Genomic DNA, 26,394 nt, shown 5'->3' with positions numbered 1-26,394 from the left:
ACGTATTTTTTGCATGAATAGACCTACAATGATTTTGGAGATATAATTAAAGAAACCCTGAGCAGGACGAGGCATAACAACAAAATCCAGAGTGCCAGGACGTTGATTCTCTGCCTGCAGCAGGTAAGAGTAATGCAGAAGGAAAGGGACTCTAATGAAAGCCATCCCCACACTATACTTTTCCATGTACCTTGTCATAGTTATTCAAACTAATTTAAATAGGTAGTGAAAAAGTCACTTTCTTGAATTCATGTAAGTGCTTTTCATTGTCAGAGCACCTTATGAGCCCTTTGGCCTAAGAGTAAAAATGTAATTATTTTTTTGCCAAATACCTGATCTTTTAGGATTGTTAATATTCATGGACTATGGCAAATGTCTTGTGTTGCAAGACTCAGATTAAGGGCCTCTGTCTACATGGTGCTGAGCAGCCACAACTCCCACTGAAATTGGGGGTGGTTGGCATTTCTCCAGAGGTGGGCAGTGCCTTCTGGGATCTGGCCCCCATTGTTTCCATGCTTGACTAGAGAATTTAAATTAGATGTTTTCTGAAGAAATTGGACACACGTGATGATGCCCCCTGCTCCTCTAGTTACACCAACTTTGCTATAGCTATAGCAGCATCGAGCCTGATAATCTGTTTTAGAAACTGCTCTAGCCTGGTTTCCTCATGGACATCTGTTCTCCCAGCATCCGTGTCATACTCTTAAGTTGCAGAACAGACTCCTCCTAGAGTGGCTGATACATGAGCTCTGCTGACTTCACACTCTTCGCCCGGAGCTTAGATCCACAACCCAACCCCTGAAATACGAGATAAAGTGAGGGTGAGCTGCATTTGGCCACATATATTCTGCCCACATAGTCAGAAAGCCTGTTACATATCACATAGACAACTGGCCCAGGTTGGTCTTTCGTTGACCTTCAAAATTTGCAGGTTGAAGGGAACAAACTACCTACATGTTCTATTAGAAAAAAAATTAGTAATAAAGTCTGCATCTCTCTGTTGGCTCAGTCCTGCCCTCAACTACATGGGCAAGCATTGCTGCCTCTCTTTCAAAACTAGCCGCTGTGTATCTATGCTGATTTTCTCTAACCCTCAGGGTGAGATTAAGCCCTCTGACCAGATCCACTGATCTCAGTGGGAATTGAAGGCACTCATCACTTTGCAGGACTAGAGGCCTATGGGTGTAGGGAGGGCATCCGACCTGCTAAACAGAGTGACATCCTTTGCCGATATTTCCCTGTGCAGTGCTCAGACCTCTGAGGTTTGTTCCAAGTGAGTGTGTTTTGCGCTTGTCTGTTTCCTTTGCAAAGCTTCTCTCTACATGAGGTAAGTATTGTATGGCTGCTGTGTTCTTCTTGTGCTTTTGTTGCCTGGAAGTTTACATTGGTGTTTGTGGTTTTGCAGCTGTTTCAGAAACATACAGAAACCCATGGTAGTACCAACAGCATGGATTCTTCTTTCACGAACATTAAAGAACTTGCTCGTCGCTTTTCACTGACATTTGGCTGGGATCAGGTGAAATCCAGAGAATCAGTAGCCATGATACACAAGTATGTGCCACATAACCATATATGGTCCATGGCATTGCCTTTGTTTGTTTTCTCTGTGAAATTACCTTGTCTCTCTTATTTTTTCCCCTCTAATAGAGAAGGGATTGAATTTGCCTTTCAAGGAGCTGCTGGAGTGGAAGGGAAATGCCTGCCTCCAAATTTAAACTTTCTGTTAATCATCAGTGAATTCTCCAATAAGCTACTAAAGCCTGACAAAAGATTAGTGTAAGTTACCTTCATTGCTTATTGCCAGACAAGTGAACTTAGATGATAGTTTTTGTACAGTGTATCTTTGAATAATGGATCGCTTGATCTGCATTGTTGGAAGAATTGCTCAAGCACTTCTCTGTCTGGTCGACTTTGGAAATCCGTTTGGTTTCCCATCAGAAGTGTGGATGATTGGACACTTTTTCAGTTTTGATTTCTTCTCTATTTCAGTCTATGCTAGCAGTTTTTTGGGGTCATGCATCTACATACCAAATCTAGTTTTTAGCCATAATTACAACTGAATAAAAAACAAAAGGCCCTGAGGGAAAATGGTGTTAACATTATGTATGAGGGAAGGAGGTACATTTGCTGGCAGGCAAATAGAACATTTTTTTAAGGGTGGTCTCAAGTGTTATTTTCAGTTCTGTACTCGAGCAAAGCAGAAGAGGTTGAGATCGAGCTAATACTGTGACAATGGACTGGAAGAAGCCAAAACCACAATCCATATGACTGGGGCAGACTAGCTTCTCTGAGGATTCTGGTACAAAATGTGTCGCATGGAGCTCTTCACTGCAGGAACAATGTCTCGGTGTATCTTTGTAGAGTCCCTGACAGCGTGGGATTCTGGTTCTGATTGGCACCTCTGGATGCTATTGTAAAGTAAATATTAAAAAATAATAATAACACCAGGCCATTTATTCTTGTGGCTCTGGCTATTTTGTATCCTAGTACAGAGGAACATGATAGTGTATACCAAGCCTAATGGACACAATCAACTTGTCTGTATAACTACGTTGTTCAGGGGTGTGGAAAATCCAATCAGAACACCCTTGAGCAACATAGTTGGACTGATCTAACCCCAGTGTAAACAGCGCTATGTTGACAAGAGGGCATCTCTCCTTTCGGGAGGTGGAGTACCTACACGGGAGAAACTCTCCTGTCGACATAGGTAATCTCTTCACTAAATGCTACAGCAGCACTGTTGCAGCGTTTTAAGTGTAGACAAACCCATAGACTCTGCTTCCTCAGTCTCTGCTCTTCTCTATCTCTAGTACCGTAGGAGCTCCTTTCTCCTTTTTTGTCCCTTAGAAGAAGGAATGGAATAGAAGGAACTCTTTTCTTCCTTAGTCAGTGGAACTCCAACTTTGACTTCTGCAGCTGCAGTTTATGTATCTGACTTGTAAAATCAGTAAAAATAAAAGAAACCCCTCTTGCACTTTCAAAGAAGCAAGTATCTTGTAAGACTTGGATGCTTATGGTTAAATATGAATAAACGATGGTGAATTTCTGGGCAATTTACAATAGTGCCAATAGATAAAGTTTCATGACAGAGAAGAAACCAGGCAGAAAGTAGGAAAAAAAGCATGCTGCCTGCATCCTGCCATGCCCTGTGTAACTTGCTCACTACTGGATTCTTAAGTTTACTGGTTATAGCATCAGCCTGGGTTCAATTAGAACTGATCTTTCATGGAGCGCTTCAAATGACTCATGTATGCCAAAGATTAAGAGTGGTAAGATGTTTAACCTCATGCTACTCTTAGTCCGTGACAAACAGAATGTATTCAGGATTCAGTTACACATAGAATGCATATTGAGAAATGAATAAGATATAAAAATGCAATGTGCAGGAGAAAAATGTGCAGTGTGCAGATTCCCTTTTCTGACCTCTGATTGTGTGATTTAGATCAGTCTATAATTAGTAGTAATTACCCTTTCTATTTTTGCCAGCTAGAATCTCTTGTGTGTACCACTAGATTGAACCTTCCACAAACTTCTGTTTAACTCCGCCATCACAATGTGGACTTGGTTTAAGCAATTGTTCTCTTCCATGTGGTGATCTTTCCCACCCCCAGGTGGATTCCTGTTAATCCATTTCCCAATTTGTATTAGGAGAGTAACTTTTTTTTTAAATGATAAAGGAAAATATTTCATCAGCAGAATGGACAGGCTGGTAAATTTTCATGATGATTTTCCAAGGCTGTGTCTAATTTTTTTCCAGTGAATATATTCCAAGAAAGCAGGAATATCCCTACTACTGGTTTGCTCATCTTTTGACCACTCTTGTGAGGAACCAAGCAAGAAACATTCCTAGAATTTACCTTCAACTGTTTGACTTGCCCACCTATGTTGGAATTAAATGAAAAACAAAGTTCGTAAGGAGGGGAAATTGCAATTTTATCTATAACTCTACATTCAAGCCATGTTTGTAAAGTAACAGTTTCTATTCTGGGAGGCTCAAAATGCCTTGCAAGATCTGGAGATTATATTTCCTTTTAGAAATATTTAGGTTTAGTTGCACCATAAATTACAGGATGGAATGTTTTAAGTCAACATGAACTTTTGAAAATAAACATCTGGTTATTTTCATTTTTATTATTAATCAGGCACAGGACTGGTGTACAGACCTGCATAACATTTGTGAATGCACCTATAACGCATGATATAGAGAATAAGGACATTTGTTAGAAAGGAGTATAGCCAACATGTTCTAAGTATATGGAGTTTAGTGGTAAAATATTTTACTTGTCAGTTGGTGTTTGCCACAAAATATACCTAGAAACAATTTATTACATAAAAAACAGTGCTAAGGTCTTGATCCCTGAAAATAGGAGTGTTTCCATTGACATCAATGGGAGTTGAATTAGACCCTAAAATATTAATTACAATACACACTTATTTGAAACCAACATATTACATAATCAGCATGTTGAGTCTCCATTGCCTCCAGGATGCATGACTCTAATCATATGAGTTGTCCTCCCAGAACTGTCTTTTTCTTGTTTTGATGAAAGCTCTGATATTTTCCAGGCTGCCTTCCGAATTAGAGTAGTAATAACAATATAAAATTATAATTAATATAATTATTATATAATTACTTATATTAAAATTTATAAAATGTTCACTGTGTGTGTGTGTTCTAAGGTGAGATCTGGTTTAACAAGGTGTGACGGTGCTGCCCATGGGAGCCAGCTGAGGTCTCTCAGTTAGGGTGAACTGCAAACAAAATGGGGCAGACAAACCCCAGAAGCTGGTGGTTATTCCAGTGCTTAGATTTACCAGCCAGCACAGAACAGCTTCTACAGTACCTCACAGGTTACTTTGAAGTTCAAACACCACAGTTTCTGTAAAGTGCCCAGCCTTAGACCTCTGTCCAGACGCACACGTCAGATAGGATTTTCAGTAATCAGCATCATATCATCTCCTCATATAAAAGAAAAGGTTCTTCCAATCCCAAAGGACCAGCCCCATACCCAGGTCCAATTATAACCTAGATCTTACCCAAAATATGCACTTAGTCAATTCTTATTAACTAAGCTAAAATGTATTAGAAAAGAGAGAGTGTGTTGGTTAAAAGATCAGTATACATACAGACGTGAATTCAATTCTTGAGGTTCAGATACCTCAAGTAGAGATGAGCTTGTAGTTTCCAAAAGTCCTTTTAGAAATAGTCCATAGGTTATAGTCCAATGTCCATATTCAGGCTGACTCCAGTCAATGACTGGGGATCTCAATCCTTATGGCTTAAGGTTTCCCCTTCTTGAAACTCAAAGCAGATCTGAGATGAAGTAGGATCATGTCCCAGGGTTCTTATACATTTCCAGCAGCCTTTTGGCTTGAGAAAACAATAGGCTTAATTTTGTTTTCTCCCAAACATCCTGGCAATTAGCACAGGATAATTTATCCATTAAACAGTTCAGATACAAGTTACCACAACCTTCAAAGAGACACATAGACAATAATATTATTTCACTCAAGTATCTTCCTAAATGTTAATATTCCTTTTTGATCTTTGAATTAAAGCCATAGTATAGACAAGACTTATTTGCTTACATCACAAGTCCTGAGCAAACATCTCCCCTTCTACCTCTAACAATGCAGACTTGCATTTCAAAGCTCTATTCATTTACATATTTTCCTAACAAGTCTCTAAAGTTTGGCCATGGTTCAAGTCAGTCTGTGAGTTAATTAACTCTTTCTGGCCCTGTCATCCTTCAATGAGATATTAGATCAGACTCATAACGTCACACAAGGCTGGGTGGATTGGAAGTGATGAGCTGTAGCTTGAAGGGATCGAGCCCCCCCGGCCAATTCTGAGTTCTGATGCAACATTTTGTGTTGCTGAAAAATCAAAGGGAATGCCTCTTTGGGTTTCCCTCCATTCTGCCGTTGAGGAGGCAGGACTAGACCTTTCAGTTGCTGGGGAGAGGTCATCTTGCAAGAGAACAATCCAGTAAATTGCTTCCTGGCAGCAGCAATAAGCAGTTACTCTCCCTGTGCTAGAGTGTAGGAAATTGTACTAAAAGATGGATGTGGCTCTTTAATTATTGGGAATCAAAAGTTGTTTGTAATGTTCTGAGCAATCTTTCAGCTTCGGAAGCACTTGCACTGATTTGTTTTCCCGGAAGGGGGAGCCAGGCCCTCCCTCTTTCCGTTGCTTGATGGATCTGGTTCTGCCTCCCCAATTGCAGAGCAGAGCAAAACAAACCCAAGTGTAGCCAGGGCCAGCTCCAGCATTTTGCTGCCCCAAGCGGCGGGAAAAAACAGAACCCCCCCCCCCGCGATCGGTGGCACTTTGGTGGGAGCTCAACCGCCGCTGCTTCATTCTTTGGCGGCAATTCGGCAGCAGGTCCTTCCCTCCAAGAGGGACTGAGGGACCCGCCGCCAAATTGCCGCCGAAGAGCCGGATGTGCCGCCCCTTTCTGTTGGCCGCCCCAAGCACCTGCTTGCTGCGCTGGTGCCTGGAGCTGGCCCTGAGTGTAGCACCCCTCTCCATCTGGTTACCTCCTTTAATGCCAATCTGCTTACAGGTTTTGATAGACAGGTCTGGGTTCTTTTGGATCCCGCCACCCACTCAACAGGGTGTATCTTCTTTCTTTTTCCCTATGAAATTATTTGGCGGTGCCTCCACCCCCCTCGCTCCTTCCTGGCAGGCTCACCAGGGCAGCTTGGGCGGAAAATTCTAACAACAGAATAATCCCCACTTGCTCGCCAGATAGTGGAGACTTCCAAGAAATAACACAAACACAATCATTATATTAAACAGGAGACAAATACAACATAACAGGGTGAAACACTATTTTTAGGGTCACCGGTGCCCACATTGAAAATACCCGTGACTTGATGTAGCAAATGTAAAATTAGTGTCCTGCTGGTACGCGTACTTTGCTGGGGCCCTTGATGACCTATACAATTCTTCTCTGCAGTGGTTTAGCCGTGTGGCTGACTGGGTTCAGTACAGCCCAAAGGACTCACAAGTGGGAGGAGGTGGTAACTCCCTCCACAGGTGTAATATGCATTAGGTTATAAAATCCTCAAACCCTTACTCCCTGGCTTGAGGTCACAGTTCAGGGAGTAGGAGGTCGGGGTCGCCAAAACAAATTTCCTGACTAGCTAACTAAAAGCTGGTGCACTCACAAACTCCATGAATGATCCTCAGGTTCGAAGATGACATTGGATGACTCAGTCACTGCACAGGGGCTGCAGTCTGCTGGCAGGGATCCTCCTCAGGCAGGAATCAGGCTGCGTCAGTCCCAGGATTTCCCCTCACCACAAAGGGGTGCAGGGCTCAAGGTGTAGGTTATACAACTAAACTAACATCCAAACTGTAGCCTCCTAGCCCAGCCTCCAGTCACACACTCAGCAGGCAGCTTCCCTGGACTAGCAGCCAGAGCAGAGCTGACCAGGTGGTGATTGGTCTCCCCTAGGGAGCTGGAGGGTGAAGTCAGCCTGGCGGGGAAAATTTCCCAGCAAATGCTACAAATTGGGAATCATCAGTGGGGAAGGTTAGACCCAGCTGAGGGATCTGCTGTCAGGTCCCTAAAGGCCTGTTCTCAGGGGGAACCGTGCATGCAGGCCTGGGACTCCCCAGCTCCCCACACAGCCAGTCCTGCCCTTACCCTGGTTGGCTCCAGACTGACTCCAAAATGGCTTCTCCTCTTTCCTGAACTCCCTGGGAGGGGCATCTCACTCCCTATTGGTTGCCGGGCAGACTCTGAGTTTGCCTTGGCTCCCCCTCCCTGAGCTGCTAGCAGACACAGCTCCAGGAATCTAGGTAATCTCCTTGGGGGTTGCACAAGTGTAGGAAGGGCTAGCCTAGCCTAGATAGCTACAGAAGAGACTTGATTTTTCTTATACTTCTCATTTTTCTCCAGGTACAGTTACCTGCAGAGGTATATAACAGAGCCAGCATCTTGCAGAGGAGATGAATGGCACCCCTTGGTTTGGTACAGGAACTCTTTGCTGGCAAATGAAGATGAGGAGAATTCTGTTATCAGCAGTTTAAGAGAATGGTCACCCACAAGCAGATCTAAGACATCTTCTTTTAAAAGAAAACTGTCGAATGGTATGAAAGTTCCACCAGCTTGTTAAATCTGATTGGTTGTGTCCTCAGTAAAAATGGATTTCTTAACATATCGCATTAATATACTGCGGTGCATGGGCTGTTGTAGACTTGCCATTCTAAACCCTATATTTTTCCCTTCAGAGTTGTTTTTTTTCCCCGTCATTCACTAGAGAGAGGCTTGGTCCTGTGATCTGGCTCCAAGACATGGGAGCCAGAAACTCTCGAGTTCTGTTCTAGTCCCTGCTGTCATTCACGCGTTCTGTAGCCTTGAGCCAGTCACTTAACCTCCCTGCATCAGTTTCTCCATGTCTACATGGGGATATTATTACTTGACTCCACACAGTGGTATTGTGAGGATTAGATACATTTTATGAAGCCCTATGATAATGAAAAGTTATTTATAGAAGTGCTAAGGATAGATTCTTAGTGTTGCCATTTTTGGGATGTATTCTGTTAGGAGAAACAAAGGGAATCCTCTCCAGAGCATCCTTTAATTCCTCCTTTCTGGCTTACAGCCATTCTCAGGGCTGTGCTTTGCACACCTTCCTTCATCTGAGGAGTTGATGGGACTCACTGCAGAGCCCAGTATCTATGGGGACATCGGGTGTTGCAGCAGCATGTCAAAAAGGTGGTCTGCCTTTCCAGAGGGGCTATGTGCACAGTTTGTGCAGCACTGACAGTGCCCACTGGTGTGGAGAAGGAAGAGTCAGGGCCAAAATCTAAGATGGAGGTCTCATGCACGCTGTGCAAAATCAGACACTGATCTGGCCGTTATTTTTGTTTAGATTTTAGCTGGGTCATTCAACACAGTGGAATTTTAAAATGAATGCTTTGTCTCCATGACTTTAGCTTCCACGACTGCACCCATTGTAACGAATGCTGCTTTTTCCTCTCTCTTGGGCTGTTTGAAGTATTCTTCTCTCAATGTCTTGGAGAGTGAGGATGAGGAATAGTGCTATTGAAAGCCTTTAACAAGGTCCCTCACCAAAGGTCTTACGTAAATTAAGTTGTCATGGGATAAAAGGGAAGGTCCTTTCATGGATTGAGAACTGGTTAAAAGACCGGGAACAAAGGGTAGGAATAAATGGTCAATTCTCAGAATGGAGAGGGGTAACTAGTGGTGTTCCCCAAGGGTCAGTCCTAGGACCAATCCTATTCAATTTATTCATAAATGATCTGGAGAAAGGGGTAGAAAGTGAGGTGGCAAAGTTTGCGGACAACTATCTTGAGCAGTTTAGTATCAAGACCAAAACAGACTGTGAAGAACTTCAAAAAAATCTCACAAAACTAAGTGATTGGGCAACAAAATGGCAAATGAAATTTAATGTGGATAAATGTAAAGTAATGCACATTGGAAAAAATAACCCCAACTATACATACAATATGATGGGGGCTAATTTAGCTACAACGAGTCAGGAAAAAGATCTTGGAGTCATCGTGGATAGTTCTTTGAAGATGTCCATGCAGTGTGCAGAGGCGGTCATAAAAGCAAACAGGATGTTAGGAATCATTAAAAAGGGGATAGAGACTAAGACGGAGAATATATTATTGCCCTTACATAAATCCATGGTACGCCCACATCTTGAATACTGTGTACAGATGTGGGCTCCTCATCTCAAAAAAGATATACTAGTACTAGGAAAGGTTCAGAGAAGGACAACTAAAATGATTAGGGGTTTGGAATGGGTCCCATATGAGGTGAGATTAAAGAGGCTAGGACTCTTCAGCCTGGAAAAGAGGAGACTAAGGGGGGATATAAAATCATGAGTGATGGAGAAAGTAGATAAGGAAAAGTTACTTATTCCCATAATACAAGAACTAGGGGTCACCAAATGAAATTAATAGGCAGCAGGTTTAAAATAAATACAAGGAAGTTCTTCACACAGCGCACAGTCAACTTGTGGAACTCCTTACCTGAGGAGGTTGTGAAGGCTAAGACTATAACAGCGTTTAAAAGAGAACTGGATAAATTCATGGTGGCTAAGTCCATAAATGGCTATTAGCCAGGATGGGTAAAGAATGGTGTCCCTAGCCTCTGTTTGTCAGAGGGTGGAGATGGATGGCAGGAGAGAGATCACTTGATCATTACCTGTTAGGTTCACTCCCTCTGGGGCACCTGGCATTTGCCACTGTTGGTAGACAGGATACTGGTCTAGATGGACCTTTGGTCTGACCCAGTACGGCCATTCTTACGATTGTCTGTTACAGGGTCCCTGCCTGAAACCAGCCACACTGAGACAACAAACAAGACTCCAGACTTCCTTTGCACTCCAGAACTCACTGCTGCAGCAGGCAAAAGCAGAAAGAAGTTAAAGTCTCAAGATACAAGTCTCCAAGAATGCCTGCCATTCTTTTGTCCAGTTGGACTGAGCAGAAGACATAGGTGAGGGAAAAATGGTTTACAAACCCCTACGAGAGCTGCAAAACTGCGTGTAGTTGCTGCAGTGTCTTACAGTTCCCGCCTTGGGAAACTCCTTGTGTTCTCAGTGCTGCCACAGAGCAGTTGTCTGGGGCGATTCACTCCTCCCGATTCTATCTTCCAACTTCTGTGTTCACCTCTTGGACCTACAGAGAGTGAACAACCCTCCCCCCTACCCACCCAGACTTCCCTCATCCTATAGGCAGCTGGAGAAGGAAGAGGAGGCTTCCAGTCTGATTTCTATAGTTCCCGGTCCCATTGAAAGGACTGCAGAGGGAAGAATGGGGCTTTCCAGCTCCCTCACCTCAGATTTGAATCACTCTCCACCCCTTTGTGGGGAGCAAAGGGGGCTTCCCAGGTACCAGTTACTACCCAGCTCTGGGTTTGGGAATGAAGAAGGGTGTTTCTCTACACCACCCGCCACCAGCTCCTCTTTACTCCTAGGAGAGGAATTGGAGAAGGAGACACCATTTTGGCCTCAGCAGCTTGGCTGCTGTGTTACTGGTGAATTCCTTCCTGCAGGGTCTGAGGCCAGGTGTGGGAGAGCTCCACACAGAACATGACATAATGGAGGAAGTGCCCAACACAGTCAACAGAACAAGGCTTCTGGCTAGACTCTATGTGCCATCCAGTGCACCAAGGAAACAGACAAATAAAGCAACATCTTCTCTGTAATATCTCGGGTACAGAAATCTGAGATGTCACTTGCCAGGTTAAAAGGGAAAAAACAAACTCCAGCCAGAAATGCAATTTTCAGGGTGACAGTGCCCACTCTCTTTAAGTGGATTTACTGGACACACTCAGAGGTGGTTTGTTTTATTTATTTATTTTTTTTTTTACACTTTTTGGTTGTTTGATGCCAAGTTGCATGAATCAAAATTCATTTTTATCAGAATATAATGAAACTCTTCCCCCACTTTGGGCCAAAGACTGTATGCAAGAATCCTAAAAGCAACTTGTATCATGTGCATGCAGTCTTTAAAATCTGCCCTCCCTTTTAGCACCGCAAGCAAAACACCTCCTAAGTAGAACCTCCGTCAAAGGGAAGTGTGTTTCCAGGCCAGGAACTAAACTGCTCGGCTTTTCATTCCAGTGAAGATGTGATCAAGGCAGAAGACTTCTCAGCTGAGGGTGGAGCAGAAGACTTAGGCGAAGAAGTGGATGTTGTTGGCGCAGACCAGGTAATGGTCATTTAGTTTGGGCTTATCCAATTTGGCCAGTTGTACTCAGGGGCTGATGTGTGGATAGGGAGAAAAGTGATGGTACATAACCCAACAAGCCTGTCTGTCAAGCTCATGTCTTCGCTCTACTGTGTACCCTACTCCCCTTTACAGCTGCTAGAAGGGCAGTGGGGGGGGGGAGGGAAGACTTTGCATTTTCCCCCCAACCCTAGCTTGACATGGGTCCTTCCTTCTCTTGCTTGTCTATGGAGCCTCTCCTGGTAGCATCTAGGCCCTGTTACATACATTAACAGCTGTCAAAGATCTTGCAAGAGAAGGCACTCATTCCCTGCCTACATACTTGGAAGGCACTTGCTTATGAGCAGATGGTTCTTCCTGGTCTACAAAAGGGACACATTTTACCCTTTAGGGCAGCAGAGTAATGTCCAACCAAGCCCCCTAAATATAAACATTGCCTTTCAGAAAATCCCATTTAATCCTATTTCTTTATCAAGATGAATTGAGACTATCAAGTTTCCCATGCTGCAGCTGCTAACCTCACTAACCTCTTGAAGCAGGTCAGAAAACTACCTTCCCTGCCTTGCTATAAGGCAGTGGTCCCCAAACTTGTGAAGGTTGCATCCCCCCCCCTTACCCCTGTCTGTGCCCCCCTGCCCTCCAGGGCTGGGAGCGGGGCTGCAGGTCTGAGTGGGGGGGATGTGGACAGGGGCAAGGGGGCCGGGAGATGCTCCCTTCCCTCCCCCTGTGGGGGCTGGCCTGGGCCCGCCAGGCCCCCCTGAACGTTCCTCTGCACGCTCCTGGGGGAGGGTGCCCCACAGTTTGGCGACTTCTGCTTTAAGGGTTAGTGAGGTCAGCAGGTGTAGAAGATGTGCATTTCCTTTAGGCTGTCATCATTATAACCCTCTTCACCCTTCTGGGGCTCCTTTTAGATGCTGTATTGGACCCCATTTTTGGAGGTGGTTCAGGCAGAATTGATTTGTAAATGGCTTTTTTCCATTGTGGTTCTTTCCAGTCTTCACAGATATGTTCATTATGGGACTTTTTGACTTTCAGGTACGTGATGGGGTGTATCAACCCTGCACATGGCCAACAGGTGCTGACCAATCACTGGAGACCACACACCCTCACCCCTGTTACACAGGCTCCAGGTGGAAGGGACAGATAAAAGGAGGCAGGGCAGGTCAGTCGGGGCTGGCGGAAGAGAAGGAAGGACGTGTGCTGCTGGCTGCTGCAGAGGAACTGTTGACTTACCAGGCTGTTGGGACCGTGGGCTCAGACTATGCTGCTGACTAGCTGGCCATGGAGCCTGACCAGGATGCTGAGCCGCTGCCAGCTGAGGATATGCTCGAGATGGACTTTATGGTGGAAAGTGACCCAAGGAATGTGTTAGGAGCCGTGGTTTGAACCCTTAATATGGAGTTTACTGGCTTCACAGGGCCCCGGGTTGGAACCTGGTGGAGTAGGATGGGCCTGGGTTTCCCTAGCCCCGCACTGACCAGTAGGAGTGGCTACCAGGGACTCCTGATTTAGACTGATTGTTCACTCTGTCCTGCCCAGAGGGCCAGAGCCTCTGACTGTCCTTAACAGTTGAGTCCTGTTAAGAGGACCAAGAAGGAGAGCACTCGATGATAAAAGTCCATGGCCAGTATGGATACCAAAATGGGTGCTGGAAAACCAGCAGCAGTAGGCAACCTAACAGGCCCAGCTGCTGCAGCAGATGGCCCAGCACCAAGAACAGCAGTTCAAGGAGTTAGCAGCACAGCACCAAGTCCAACAGAAGTGCCTGGTTCAGCAGATGGTGGTGCTCTTACAACTATCTGGGCTGCCCAGCGCCACCGCGTCAGGCCGAGGGACAGAGAACACTTGTCAGGGTTACCGTGAGACTTGCCAACATTGGGCTCGGGGATGACCCAGAGGCCTTCTTGGTCATGTTTGAGTGAGTCACCACCATGGTTTGCTGGCCTCCTGAGCACTGGGCTATCCTAGTGGCCCCATACTTGACTGGGACCGCACAGACCGTCTACCAGAACCCTAAATCCTACTGATGCACTCGATTAAGCCAAAGTGAAGGCAGTCATCTTGGACCACACCAGAGTTAACCCCAAGACAGTCCATCAGCAATTTCGAAGGGAGAGATACCTTCCCCAGAGCTTGAACTCAGGCAGTGGCTCAGCGATTCGGGGACTACTGCTGGCTATGGTTGGACCCGGAGAAGCTGATGGGAACGTGAGTGTCAGAGGCTGTCATCTTGGAACAGTTTACGCAGATCCTTCCCCCTGTGGGGAAGGAGTTTATACATCGACCCCGTCTGACGACTCTTGCGGAGGCAGTATCTCTGATGGACGATTACTTAGCCGCAGAGGGTCCTGGACTACAGGCACCTAAATCTGGGAGTTGTAGGAGGGACCCGTACAAGAGACAGTACAAATCCAAAAAAGGATTAGATCTGGGCTGCGTATAGTAGCCCCAAACCCTGGAGCTGCCCGGAACCCGAGCATGAGACCCTGGGAGGGGGAAACCCCACCCGGCAGGCCTGGACCATCATGACACAACTCTGCAATGGAGACAACGAGGGACAGATGTTCTGAGTGTGCCTAGGATGGTCACTTCAGATGCGATTGCTCTTTTATGGATTGTAACGACGGCCAAAGCACAGGCCCGTGGACCCGAAGAGAGCCTGCCCGAACTTCTGATCATTGTGCTGGTCAACAGCACTCCAGTAACAGGTCTGGTCAACTCAGGGTACAGCTAGACATCATACAGGCCAACCTAGGGAAGTCACTGGACTGGACAGAGGCCCCTGTATATCTCCAGTGCATGGGGATGTACGGTCATACCTGCCACTAAGGTAAAGCCGGAGGTTGACTGTCACAAGGAAACATGCCTGGTCGGTCTGGCCATGACAGTAGCATAAACCATGATCCTGGGATGGGACTGGCAATGGTTTGGGAAGGTCATGCATGAGTGGGGAGACCAAATGTCAGCGGAAACAAATCAGAGACCACATTTGAGGGGGCTCCTAGGCCAAAAGGAGACTGGAGGGAGAGCCCCCTGACCAATTGGAAGGCCCTGAATCATACTCCGTTGAGACAATGGCTAATTGTTGAAGGAGATTTTATGAGGGAGTAGAGAGAAGACCCCACGTTGAGTCATGCATGGGAACAAGTGACCAACCCCGAGGAGGAGGGGGCACCAACCAACAGTTACCCCAGGGGCTCTGCTTCGAGGTCCACAATGACCATTTATACTGGATAATCTGAGATCGACAAACCCAATAGTTACTCCAACAGCTGCAGGTATCTGAGAGGTTCCGATGAGGTCTGCTGCAGCTAGCCCACTCATTGCCCTGGGCCAGACATCTGGGACGAGAGAAGACTTAACACAGAATGGCCCTTAGATTCTTTTGGCCTGGCATTCACAAGAAGGTGAGTGATTTTTATGCTTCGTGTCTGGAATGCCAATGTGCTGGCCCTAAATGAATCCCCAAGGGCACCCCACTCCGGCTCCCAGTGGTGGGAGTACCTTTTGAGAGGATCAGTATGGGCCTGCTGGGACCTCTGGAGAAAAGTGGGTCAGGGTTCCACCACATATTGGTAGTGGTAGACTTCGTGACTCTTGACCGCAGCAGCATGGCTTTGGGGTAAACTACCACACCATAGCAATGGAACTTCTGAAAATATTTGCCTTGGTCATGGTATTGAGGGAGATACTAACATACCAGGAAATCAACTTTTCACTGCAATAAATGGTGGATTTGTGCAAGCTGTTGAACATTCGTTCCCTGAAGATCTCTGTCTACCACCCACAAACTGATGGTTTAGTAGAAAGGTTTAACAGGACTTTGAAATCCGTTCTCCATAAGTTCATCGATGACGACCTGTGATACCGGGACAAACTGCTACCTGTGTTGTAGTTCGTGGAAGGTGCCCCAAGTATCTACAGGATTTTCTCCATTTGAACTGCTATATGGGAGGCAACTCAGAGGGATCCTGGACCACCTCTGAGAGCCCTCGGAGGAGTCGTCATCTCAGATCAGAGGGTCGGTCCTGTAGATATTATAGAAGGCTGAGGATTGGCTCACAAAAACTTGATAAAAGCCCATCAGACCGAGGAGCAATGATACAACTGAAGGACCCATCTCTGGCCCTCAGAACCTGGCAACTGAGTACTATTGTTGCTCTCCAAGTCCAAGCTGTGGGCCAAATGGCAGGGAACATTTGAGGTGACCCAAAGAGTTGGGCCGGTAGACTATGAAGTTCTCTTACCCAGGTGATGACAAAGCACTCGAGTCTACCATGTCAACCTCTTAAGAGCCTGAAAGGCCCAAGAGGGCTTATTGATCGTCCCCTACCCCTCCAAACCAGAATTGGGGCCAATACTGTTGACCCCTCTCCCCCCCGAGTCAACAACAATATCCAGCAGATGGGAGTTTAGTGGAGAGCAACAGCAGCAGCTGCAACACTTAGTCCAGTCCTCCCCAGCTGTTCTATTGTCTCACCCTGGATGGACGTATCTGACCCACCACCACATAGTTCTAACATCAAGCTTGCATTCTATAGAATGTTTTCTTACTAACGTGACTTATTTGAACATTTTTGTTTACATGGAGTTGAGGAGCAGCAGATGGGAGAAATGAAAGATTAAGACTATGTTGCCATTTTCTATGCAAGCTGGACATCTGGTTAGCTGAAAAAACTTGTTTTTTCATCTTTGAATGATGGTCCCTGCATGTATTCCAAATGTGGGTGTGCGCATGTGCACCAGGTGTCTGAGCTGGAAGGTTTTCTTAGCAGTGTTCATAGAACCGCCCATGTGTCGTGCATCCCCTTGTGCTGGCAGCTGAGGGTATGATAGGTTGTGCAGGTCGATGGGTCTCCAGCTCTCACTTATCACAGCATGGCCCGAGTTGGAACCTCACAGGAGTATTGGAACCTGTATAGAAGTGGAAGGGTTCCTGGTGCCAGAACTGTGGCCCTGCCCCCACTCTCCCCCCCAGAGCCCTGCTGCCCTGTGCCTCCTCTTCTCCCTGAGGCCCTGTCCCCTGGCCAGGCTTGAAGCCAGAGCCAGCTGTGGTGGTGGGACCCTATCCCACCTTCCTGCCACAGAGCTGGTTTGAGCCTATCCTCCCCCGAACAGGGCTGGCCTGAGCCTCACTATCCCTTTTTGGCAAAGCTGGGCATTTGTCTCATTTGCTTTTGCCAATTAATGATCACTGGGTCACTAGATCAAGACTCATCTTCTGAGTTGGAGAGTGGATCATACTCCTGTCATCCAAGGAGTTGCTCCCACCACTCTCCCAGAGACTCCGACTCGATCTAGGCACAGGGGTGCCATTGAGTGCTTGGCCTAAAGGTCATTGGGGACCTATGCCAATGGAGTGGCCCTGTGGGAACACATAGGGTTTCCCCCCAATTTTGGGGTCTTAAAGACACTCCAGTGCAGTGGCCTCCAAAAGAAGAGGACCACTACCCCATTGGCCAGCACCTGATCCAAACTCCAGTACTAAACCCGGTGCCAAATTTCAAGAACCAATCCTGCCAACTGAGAAAGGGTATTCACCCTTATCATGGTCCAAAGGATAGAGTTCATTGGTGTGGTACTTGATTCTGTAAAACTGGTTCTGCTCAATTACATCCCTGATAAGGTCCCTGCAAGCGCATCTGATCATAACTATACAAGAGTCTGAGTCTCCTGGTCACATGGCATCATGCACATATGTAGTGCAACATGCAAGGCTATGTCTCAGACCTCTCCAAACCTAGGTAGCCATGGTATACTCCCCCACACCTGGATTCAGTGCTCATGGTTCCGGCCCAGGTCTTCAGCTCACTGACATGGTGTCTGGACAGGCACATGGTATGTGCGGGGATACGCTTCTCAAGACCGCAGTTATCCTTGTCCTTAGTATCTGGCCTATCAGCCCTCAGCTGGGGTCCCGGATACAAAGGACAAGGACAGCTAAGGCACATGCAATTAGGGAAGAGCAGTGTTTTCACTTATTGAATGTTAAACAAGCCCTAGTATCTACATAGAAAGCCCTAGACTATTCCATAAATCCACCCAACTGTTCATAGCTGACAGGATGAAGGGTCTCCCTATGTCTGCTCAGAGAATTTTGTCCTGGATTACATCAGGCATTTGCACATGTTATGATCAGGTTGGTGTTCCGCCACCAGTTAACCTGACTGCTCATTCCATGAGGTCGCAAGCACCATCAGTGGCATTCCTAGCACAGATCCCTATTCAGGACATTTGCAAAGCAGCAACTTGGTCTTCAGTACACACATTCTCTTCTCACTATGCCATCACTCAACAGTCAGGGACGATGCCAAATTTGGTCGAGCTGTTTTGCAGTCAGCATGTTCATGAGTTCCAATCCCACCACCTATGCAACTTCTTGGGAGTCACCTACAGTGGAATGCGCATGTGCAATCACTCGAAGAAGAAGAAACAGTTACTAACCTTCCGTAACTGTTTTCTTTGAGATGGGTTGCACATCTCCATTCCATGGCCTGCCCTCTTACTCCTCTACATCAGAGTTGGACAGAAAGAAGGAAATAAGGATTGTGGGGTCAGCAGGATGCTTTACACTGGTGCTATGAGTGCATGGCACAAGAGGGTGTTTGAGCTGCCCCAATGGGTGCTGCTAAGGGAAAAATGTCCAGCGACGGTGCTTGGGGCATGTATACATCTACAGTGGAATAGATTCGTGCAACATCTTGAAGGAGAACAGTTTCAGGTTAATGTCCATTTTTTTAACCTGTCGAGACTCAAACCTCTTCCCATGGTGTTCCATGTTTTTGGGGGCCATCTTGCCCTATTTGCCCACAATTTGGGCAAGATCACCATGGACTGTTGGGTACTGGAGATCATCCACCACGAATACGCCTTAGAATTTCTCTCTTGCCCACATCAGCCCTTCCTCTCACCTGCCCCAGTGGCTCCTTCCCAGCAATGCATTCTCCAGCAAGAAGCAGACTTCCTTCTCGTGAAGGGAGCCATAGAGCAAATACCACCTCCCTACCTGGGAAGAGGCTTCTGTTCTCCATACTTCCTCATCCCAAAGGGCAGAAACACTGCCTTATTCTTGACTTTTGACTACTGAACATCTTTATCAGGAAATCCAAATACGCATGGTGATGCTGACATCGTTTATCCCCTCTTTCCCTCAGGGGACCTGGTTCGTGGCTCTCGACATGAAGGATGCCTACGTCCATATTGACATTCATCCAGTCCACTGGAAATTTCTCTGTTTCCATGTAGGACACCACCATTACCAACTTTGGATCATCCCTTTCTGCATAGCGGCAGCTCGCTGGGTCTTCGCAAAGGTCCTCACTGTTGTCGTGGCACAGATACACTGCCTCTGTTACTGGTGTACCCCTACCGGGATGACTGGCTCCTTGTTGTGCTATCATGACAAGAACTTATCACTGCCGTCTTAGCCCTTCACGCAGTCCTGATGTTTTTAGGTATTTACATCAACAAGGAGAAGTTGGTGCTCATATCTACATAGACGATCAACTTTATTCGGGCACAGCTTGACTCCATCACAGCACGAGCCTGCCTTCTGGCAGAACACTTTGCAATGCTGAGGGCCATAATTACAGACCTACGCCACAATGCATGCATCATGGTTCGCTGTTCTCTCCCTCCTTGGAGGTACAGCAGCCTGTACCTCCATGACACCGTGTGCACATCTGCACTTGCGTTGCTTCCAGATGTGGCTCCTCTCCATCTACAGTCCCAGCAGGGACTGCTTGGAGGCCAGACTCATTTGTGCCGCAGTGCTGGCTTCCCTCGCCTGGTAGACCAGCCCCTCCAAAGTCATGGTCGGTACCCCCTTCACCCTTCTACCCCACATGCCATCACCACCAAAGATGCCTCCTTTGCGAGTTAGGGGCACACCTGGACCATCACGCAGCCCAGGGTGTCTGGATGCCTCAAGAGGTCAGGATTCATGTAAACATGCTAGAACTGAGGGCAGTCCTTTTGATTTGCCAGGCATTTCTTCCTCTCCTCCGCTTATGCCACGTTCAATTCCTCTCTGACAACATTGCAGCAGTTGTGTACATCAAAAAGCAGGGTGGCATCAAGTCTCTCTCCCTCTGCTCCGAGTCCATCCACCTGTGGAACTGGTGCATCAAACACCACATAACACTTCAAGCCACCTATCTCTCGGGCACTCAAAATTACCTGGCCAACACGCTCAGCAGGACTCTCTACCTTAATGATGATTGGGAGCTACATGATGGCATATTCCAATATCTCTTCCACCAATGGGGCATCCTGTGCTGGGATCTCTTTGCCACTCACAAGAACTGCAAGCTGCCCCTTTATTATTCCAGGGAAGCCTTAGGGAAAGACTTGCAGGGTGATACACTTCTCCTCCCCTGGTCAGATGACCTCAGCTACGCTTTTCCCCCCATTCCTCTCCTTCTGCAAGTACTACACAAGGTCCACCAGGACTGAGCTTCCATAATATCCATATCCCTGTTCTGGCCCCATCAATTTTTGTTTAGAGACCGCTCCACCCGCAGACCACTCTGCCTTTGTCTGCTGCCAGATCTACTCTCACAAATCGGAGGACAATCCACCATCCCAATCTGGGCCCTTTTCACTTCACAATCTGGTATTTGGATGGGGGTGCTCCACCCTGGTTTGGCAAATCCTTACTCAGAGCAGGAGAGTATTCACCAGAGCATGCTACCAAGCTAAATGGAAACACTTCACCTCATGGGCAACCTACATCACCACTGAGTGCAATATCCATACCTCTTATCATTGACTACCTTCTCAATCTCAAAACATGAGGCCTTGCCCTCGGCACTATACAGGTCCACCTCCCAGTAGATGGCACCTCTGTGTTTACACACTCTACCACTGTCCGTTGCATGAAGGGTCTCCTCAATACTTTCCAGCCAGTATTCAAGCCCACTCCCCCGTGGGACCTTAATCCTGTTCTCTCTGCCCTCACAAAGCCTCCCTTTGAACTGCTGGCAACGTGCTCCATCTCTCCATGAAGGTGATGTTCTTGGTTGCCATCATCTCAGCTCGACAGGTGGCCATGATGACTGACCCCCTCCCCCCCTTACACAGTGTTCCACAAGGATAAAGTTTCCTTATGCCTACACCCTAAATTCCTCCAAAGGTAGTGTTGGAGTTCCACCTCAATCAGTCCATCCACCTACCTGTTTTCTGTCCCAAACCACACATCTCCCATGCAGACCGAGTCCTGCATTCCCTCAATGTCTGCCGCACACTAGCATTCTGTCTATGCAGGACTCACTCCTTCCGCACATTGCTGAAACTGTTTCTGGCTACTGCTGATCACTCCAAGGGCCAACCCTTCTCTTCCCAACGAATCTCCAAAGGGGTCCCCAGGTGCATCCGCAAATACTACACACAATCCAATGTGCAGCCACCAGACAGAGTCACTCTCTACAAGCAGCCACATCGGCCTGCCTCGTGGATGTCTCCTGGCAAGCTATCTGTTGCGCAGCAACATGGCACTCCAGCCACACATTCACATCCCACTATGCCATCACCCAAGCAGTGGCTGCGGAAGTACACCATGCCGTACTGCAGATGGCACTTCCTACCTCATTCTCGCACCCTGATCACTGCTTGCTGTTCACCCACTTTTGGAACACATGTAGGGCCCATCACTCAAAGAAGAAGTGATTACTTACCTGTAACTCAGGGTTCTTTGAGATGTGGTCCCTATTTGTATTCCAATACCCGCTCTCCATCACTTCTACTGCAGACTGGACTACTCAGTGGTAAGAGGGACACAGAGGTGTCGACCCACACGACCTATTATACCCTGGGCTCTGAGCACGATGGGATGCACAGTGCATGTGTGGTTCAACGAACACTAAGAAAACCTTCTGGCTCAGGTGTGAAGCACATATGCGCATCCCCCATGTTTGGAATACAAATAGGGACCACACATCTCAAAAGTACCTCCTCTTCCTGGTACTGGCCTCCAAGTCAACTGGTCCAAGATCTTTGGATACTTAATAGCTAAATAGCAAATGACATCCAAGCCAAATCTCCAGCTTTAGCCATGCAACTGGAAGCAGTTGTTACTATGGTAAATCGCTCTAGTGTTACTTCTGACATGGCTACTGTGAGGCTTCTGGTAACATGGGAGTTAGGAACTCTGACTGAACTTCACTGATTTCCTCTTTTCTACTTATTAACTTGGGAATTGTTATAAGACATCAGGCTTGTTTAAATATAGTCACTAAATGCAGAGCTTGTAAGACAATTTTCATCAAAATTTTGGGTGGGGCAACATTCTGCTGGGCATTAACTCAGAGTTTTGAGGCACCCAAGTCAATTCCAAAATCCTTTATCCACAAGTGGCAGAATGCGCAATTACTACAGAGGGAACACAACATGCCTACTCCTAGGGATTGTATCCTGCCTTCCTGTTCCAGAAGAACAAGGTAACTAGTCATGGGGGTTGGACAGGCATGTGAGAGATGGGGAGAGAGAGGGAAGATGCCAGGAGAACATTTATGTGCAATGGAATTTGCTGTTTCTCAGATTTGTACTAGAAAAACAGGTGAATACAGTGTAAATATAGACTATAGACTTTTAAAGAGTAAGTTTTTTTCCACTGAGTATTTAAAATTGTTTTGGTCATTGATGCTATCAGATTTTTTATCTGTTCATTGGAAAGGTGAACTTATCCCTAAAAGGCAGTTTGGGAGATCCAGTTGCTCTTGAACCTTCATAATCTTTCCAGTGCTCTCTAAATTGCACTGTGTTTTTCTGACCAGCTTTGTTAATTTCAGATTTGTTTTTTTCTTGTTTGATTGTTAACAGTAAAAATAAACAGTGTCAAAACCAAACTGGTCCCTGTTTCTTTTTTTAAGTTACAATACTCTTTAAATGAAGCATGTTTGCAGTGGAGAATTAAGTGAACCAGTGCCCAAAGCCTCCGCTCTCCTAGTCAACTGCCAAAACCCACTGGCTTGCATCTCCTATTTCTCCTTCCCCCAGAATACTTCTGTAATCAATGCAAGCACCTTAAAATGGAAAATTTAAGGTCAGTAAGATAGAAATTTAACCCTCTGCCCATTGCTGAATGCACCTGCCACTGGCTTTCCAGGGTGCTGCCATGTTCAGCAAGAGCAGGTTAGAACACAGAAGGGCATAGCCCTTCGTATAGCCCAATAGCTTAGTTCAAGTATAGGGTGAGTTATACATTTAACTTCTGTCACATTCTCTTCTTCCACACTCTCTTGGGCAACAGGACTTTATTCTTCTTGGATACACATGTAGCTGTAGAAGCCTTCAGGGTCCAAATCCCCATTGTTAGAGGAGGTGTGGGCCACGGATGGCATTTGTTATGATAAGGCTACTCCAGCCAAACCTCTGAAGTAGTGAAACAGCTGCTCAGGCTGTGTAAGTTTAGGAGATAGCAGTTGCTATTCCAAGGTATGTATGAGGAGAAATACAGCTATGGAGATGAGCCGGTTGGTGGTTTTGCCTGTCCCCTTTGGGGCACTGTTTCTAGAGCATATATTTAAGTTTACATAGCACGACAGGGTGCAGAACAGTCCATTAGCCATTTCTGCAACAAATCTGGAAAATGAGACATTAGCAACCTCAGCATACTACTTTACCCTACAAGTGACACATGTAACCAAAAAGAAATTTTTTTTTCAGGCCACCTGTTAACAAGTTGAGTTTTTGTAATTGATGCTTTAGCAAAGGCAAGACTACACTATACACCTAATTACATCTGGCAGGCATTTTGGTATAGTCACCTCACTGATTGCATAGTCCATGCTGGACTTGCTTTCACAAACATGAAAATATCAGCCCAAAACAGATTTACCTTCCTAAGGAAAACACACAGGTGAGTACTATGAGGCAAGTATTTACATAACATCCTTTTGTGCTGGGGCAGTCTTCCATTCTGAGCTGGTGGATCAGGTTCAGTTCAGTAAGAAACATGACCTCACCACAAGAATCTAGCTGATGAACTAGATAATTCACTATAGCTAGAAATAGCATCCTTGCTAGGCCCACCCTGCACAAGACATGTTCAGACACATTAATTGGCAAACTAAAAAGCATCCTTACGGAAAAGATTTGCATTGTGTGGACTCAGTATCTTATCCCTACTGTTCATTGTAGCCCTGCAAAGTTTCCATAGCTATAGGACAGTATGCTGACTTTTATTCTGGTTCATATATTATTAGAAATAAGTTCCAACAGTAAGACCAAATTCTACCTTCAGTTACATCTGTATAGACTCATTGAAGAGAATGGGAACTGAGTGTACAAATATAATTAAAAGTAGGATTTGGCCTATAGGAGGAGAGGTTACTTACCCATCCAGTAGTTGGAGTTCAAAATACGTTGTCCGTAGGGATGTTCACTGTGGCTGTGCCTTCTTGGAGATTTTTAGTTAGTAGCATCCACATGTCCATGCCAGACAGTATATTGGAAGGGGGGACCCACTATCACTCCATTTCCTTCTCAACCACGCAGTCCAGACAGAGGAGGACTCAGAAGCAGAGGGGAAAGGAAGGCAGGTAATGGAGCACCCCAATTATGGAGGTGAATGTTGAGACATTCAGCAGAATTTGGAGAACATCTGCATGAGAGGCTGTATCTGCTCCTGAAGCATGAAGGATAGCATAATGCTAGGAAAAGATATGCAGATGATGAGGTGATAGCTTTGCAAATGTCTGCAATTGTTATGTTCTTAAGTAGGGCTAGAAAGGTGGATTATACCCTCTTGGGATGGGCTATCAGAAGCTTTGTAACACGTTAAGATGCATCCTGATTGATTTCCACATAGATTTTCTAAGCTCCCTTCATTCTTCCTGCAAAGGAGACAGACTCTAGGGGAGGATCTAAAGGGTTTAGTCCTATCAAGGATAGAAGGCACATCCACAGTATGGAGACTGGCTTATTTCCTTCACATATGGTTTTGGGGTAAAGACCTGGTAATCCAATGTTTTCATTGATGTGGAAGTTAGATGAGACTTTAGGTAGGAGTGATAGGCTGTCTGCCCCACACTGGCAGAGAAGGAGTTAATAGAGCGCTGTAGATGCTGTGTGGGAAGCAGCCAGTAGGAAAGGGGTTGTGAGGAAGAGCCAATCGGGGCCCAGCAGGCCTACATAAAAAACCATAGGGCAGAGCAGGGCCTGTTCCTGCTGGGAGTCCAGGGAGTAAGGACTGCGACAAAAGAACGTAAGAATGGCCATACTGGGTCAGACCAAAGGTCCATCTAGCCCAGGTGGCCAATGCCAGATGCCCCAGAGGGAATGAACAGAACAGGTAATCATCAAGTGATCCATCCTGTCACTCGTCCCCAGCTTCAGGGGTCCCTAGCCTCAGTTTGCCAGGAGGGCTGAGAGAACAGTAAGCACTTTGGAAAGTGCAGTGGCTGGTTCTTGCAACTGAGCAGCTGAGTGCCCTGAGATAAGGGCAAAGAAGGTCCTGGGGCCATGGGGAACTGGCCCAGGGAAATAGAGCAGCATTGACCAAGGTTACAGAGGAGCAGCAGGAGGCAGCGATTTAGAGGGTCCCTGTGTTGGGGCAGGGAGGAGTGGGCAGTCCTAGGTCCCCCCCACTTGCCACTGGGGAAGTGGTTAGACTGTTGGACAGATTCCCCCGGAAGGGGGAATACAGATGTCGACCTACCTGGATGGCTGAGTCAAGAAGCAGATGCTGCAGTTTTGGGAGCTGAAAGAAATGCCATAGGTGAGAGCAGAGACTAAGTGATGGTGTGCAGACCGTGGATGTGGGCATTGGCCTCGAGCTAATCCCCAGCATGACCACGAGGAGGCACCAGTCTGTCAATGAGGACTATACCCTGTGACAGTAGGAAGGAAGGATGGAGATGTAGAATCACTTTGTCATGGTAGAATAATGTGTATGGTGGATCAGCCATAACTGCTCCCAATTCCCATGTTCCTGGCTGAAGTGATGGCTACAAGAAATGGGGTTTTGAATGCTAAGTGTCACAGAGAACAATAACCCATGGGTTCAAGGAGAGATTTCCTCAAGGCATTGAGAACTAAGTTAAGCTCACATGGTCGAGTGGGCTCCCTTTCATGAGGAAAAAGGTTGGATAAGCCCTTGGTTAATCTTACAGTGGTGTGATGCAGAAATACTGAAAAAACTTCAACTGGTAGATGAAAGGCTGTAATGGCAGCAAGGTGGATTTTATGTTTAATGACAAATGCAGGTTTTAAGTTCAACAGCTGGTCAAGAAAATAAGAAAGGTGAGACTCAGAAGGAGATTGATTTCTGGAAATGAGTCCTCTTTTGCAGGTAAGTTTTTCTTGTGGTAACAATAGAACAATTCCTGTTCTACACCCAAGAGCCATGGCTTTGAAGGATGGGGAGGAAAGATAGGTGGGCTAAGGTGCCTGATTCTTGGGTCAGCAGGTCTACCACCAAAGGAAGGCAAAGGCATGGATTCAGAGACAGGCAAATCGTAGACTTTAAGGTCAGAAGGGACCATCATGATATAGTCTGATGATCTGCACATTGCAGAAATGATATCTGGAAACCATACCTGTCTTAGCCAGGTTGATGCTATGAGGATAATTACTGCTTTCTCCTGTTCCAGTTTGTTCAGGACCCAGCATAGCAACAGTGTTAGAAGATAAATATTAGTAGAGCTCGAGACCAGGTCTGGGGAAGGTATCTCTTA

The 26,394-nt window shown here is 46.3% G+C and overlaps 1 protein-coding gene across 1 annotated transcript in view; it reads left to right on the top strand.

The window, feature by feature from the left end:
* LOC123363564 (cohesin subunit SA-2-like) overlaps positions 1-22,563 on the top strand; it is a 103,471-nt gene extending 80,908 nt beyond the window's left edge. Inside the window, exons 27-33 of the mRNA XM_045004689.1 lie at positions 22-123; positions 1,406-1,551; positions 1,648-1,776; positions 7,911-8,101; positions 10,310-10,484; positions 11,614-11,701; positions 12,755-22,563. Of these exons, the coding sequence (XP_044860624.1) occupies positions 22-123; positions 1,406-1,551; positions 1,648-1,776; positions 7,911-8,101; positions 10,310-10,484; positions 11,614-11,701; positions 12,755-12,994 (1,071 nt within the window). The 3' untranslated portion in view covers positions 12,995-22,563. The remainder of the gene's footprint in view (positions 1-21; positions 124-1,405; positions 1,552-1,647; positions 1,777-7,910; positions 8,102-10,309; positions 10,485-11,613; positions 11,702-12,754) is intronic.
* The last annotated feature ends 3,831 nt before the right edge of the window (positions 22,564-26,394 follow it).

The sequence above is a fragment of the Mauremys mutica genome, chromosome 1 (genome assembly GCF_020497125.1).
Source record: "Mauremys mutica isolate MM-2020 ecotype Southern chromosome 1, ASM2049712v1, whole genome shotgun sequence".
In the NCBI taxonomy this organism is placed as follows: Eukaryota; Metazoa; Chordata; order Testudines; family Geoemydidae; genus Mauremys; species Mauremys mutica.
The sequence above is the reverse complement of the archived record's forward strand: the minus strand, read 5'-3'. Positions and strand labels throughout refer to the sequence as shown.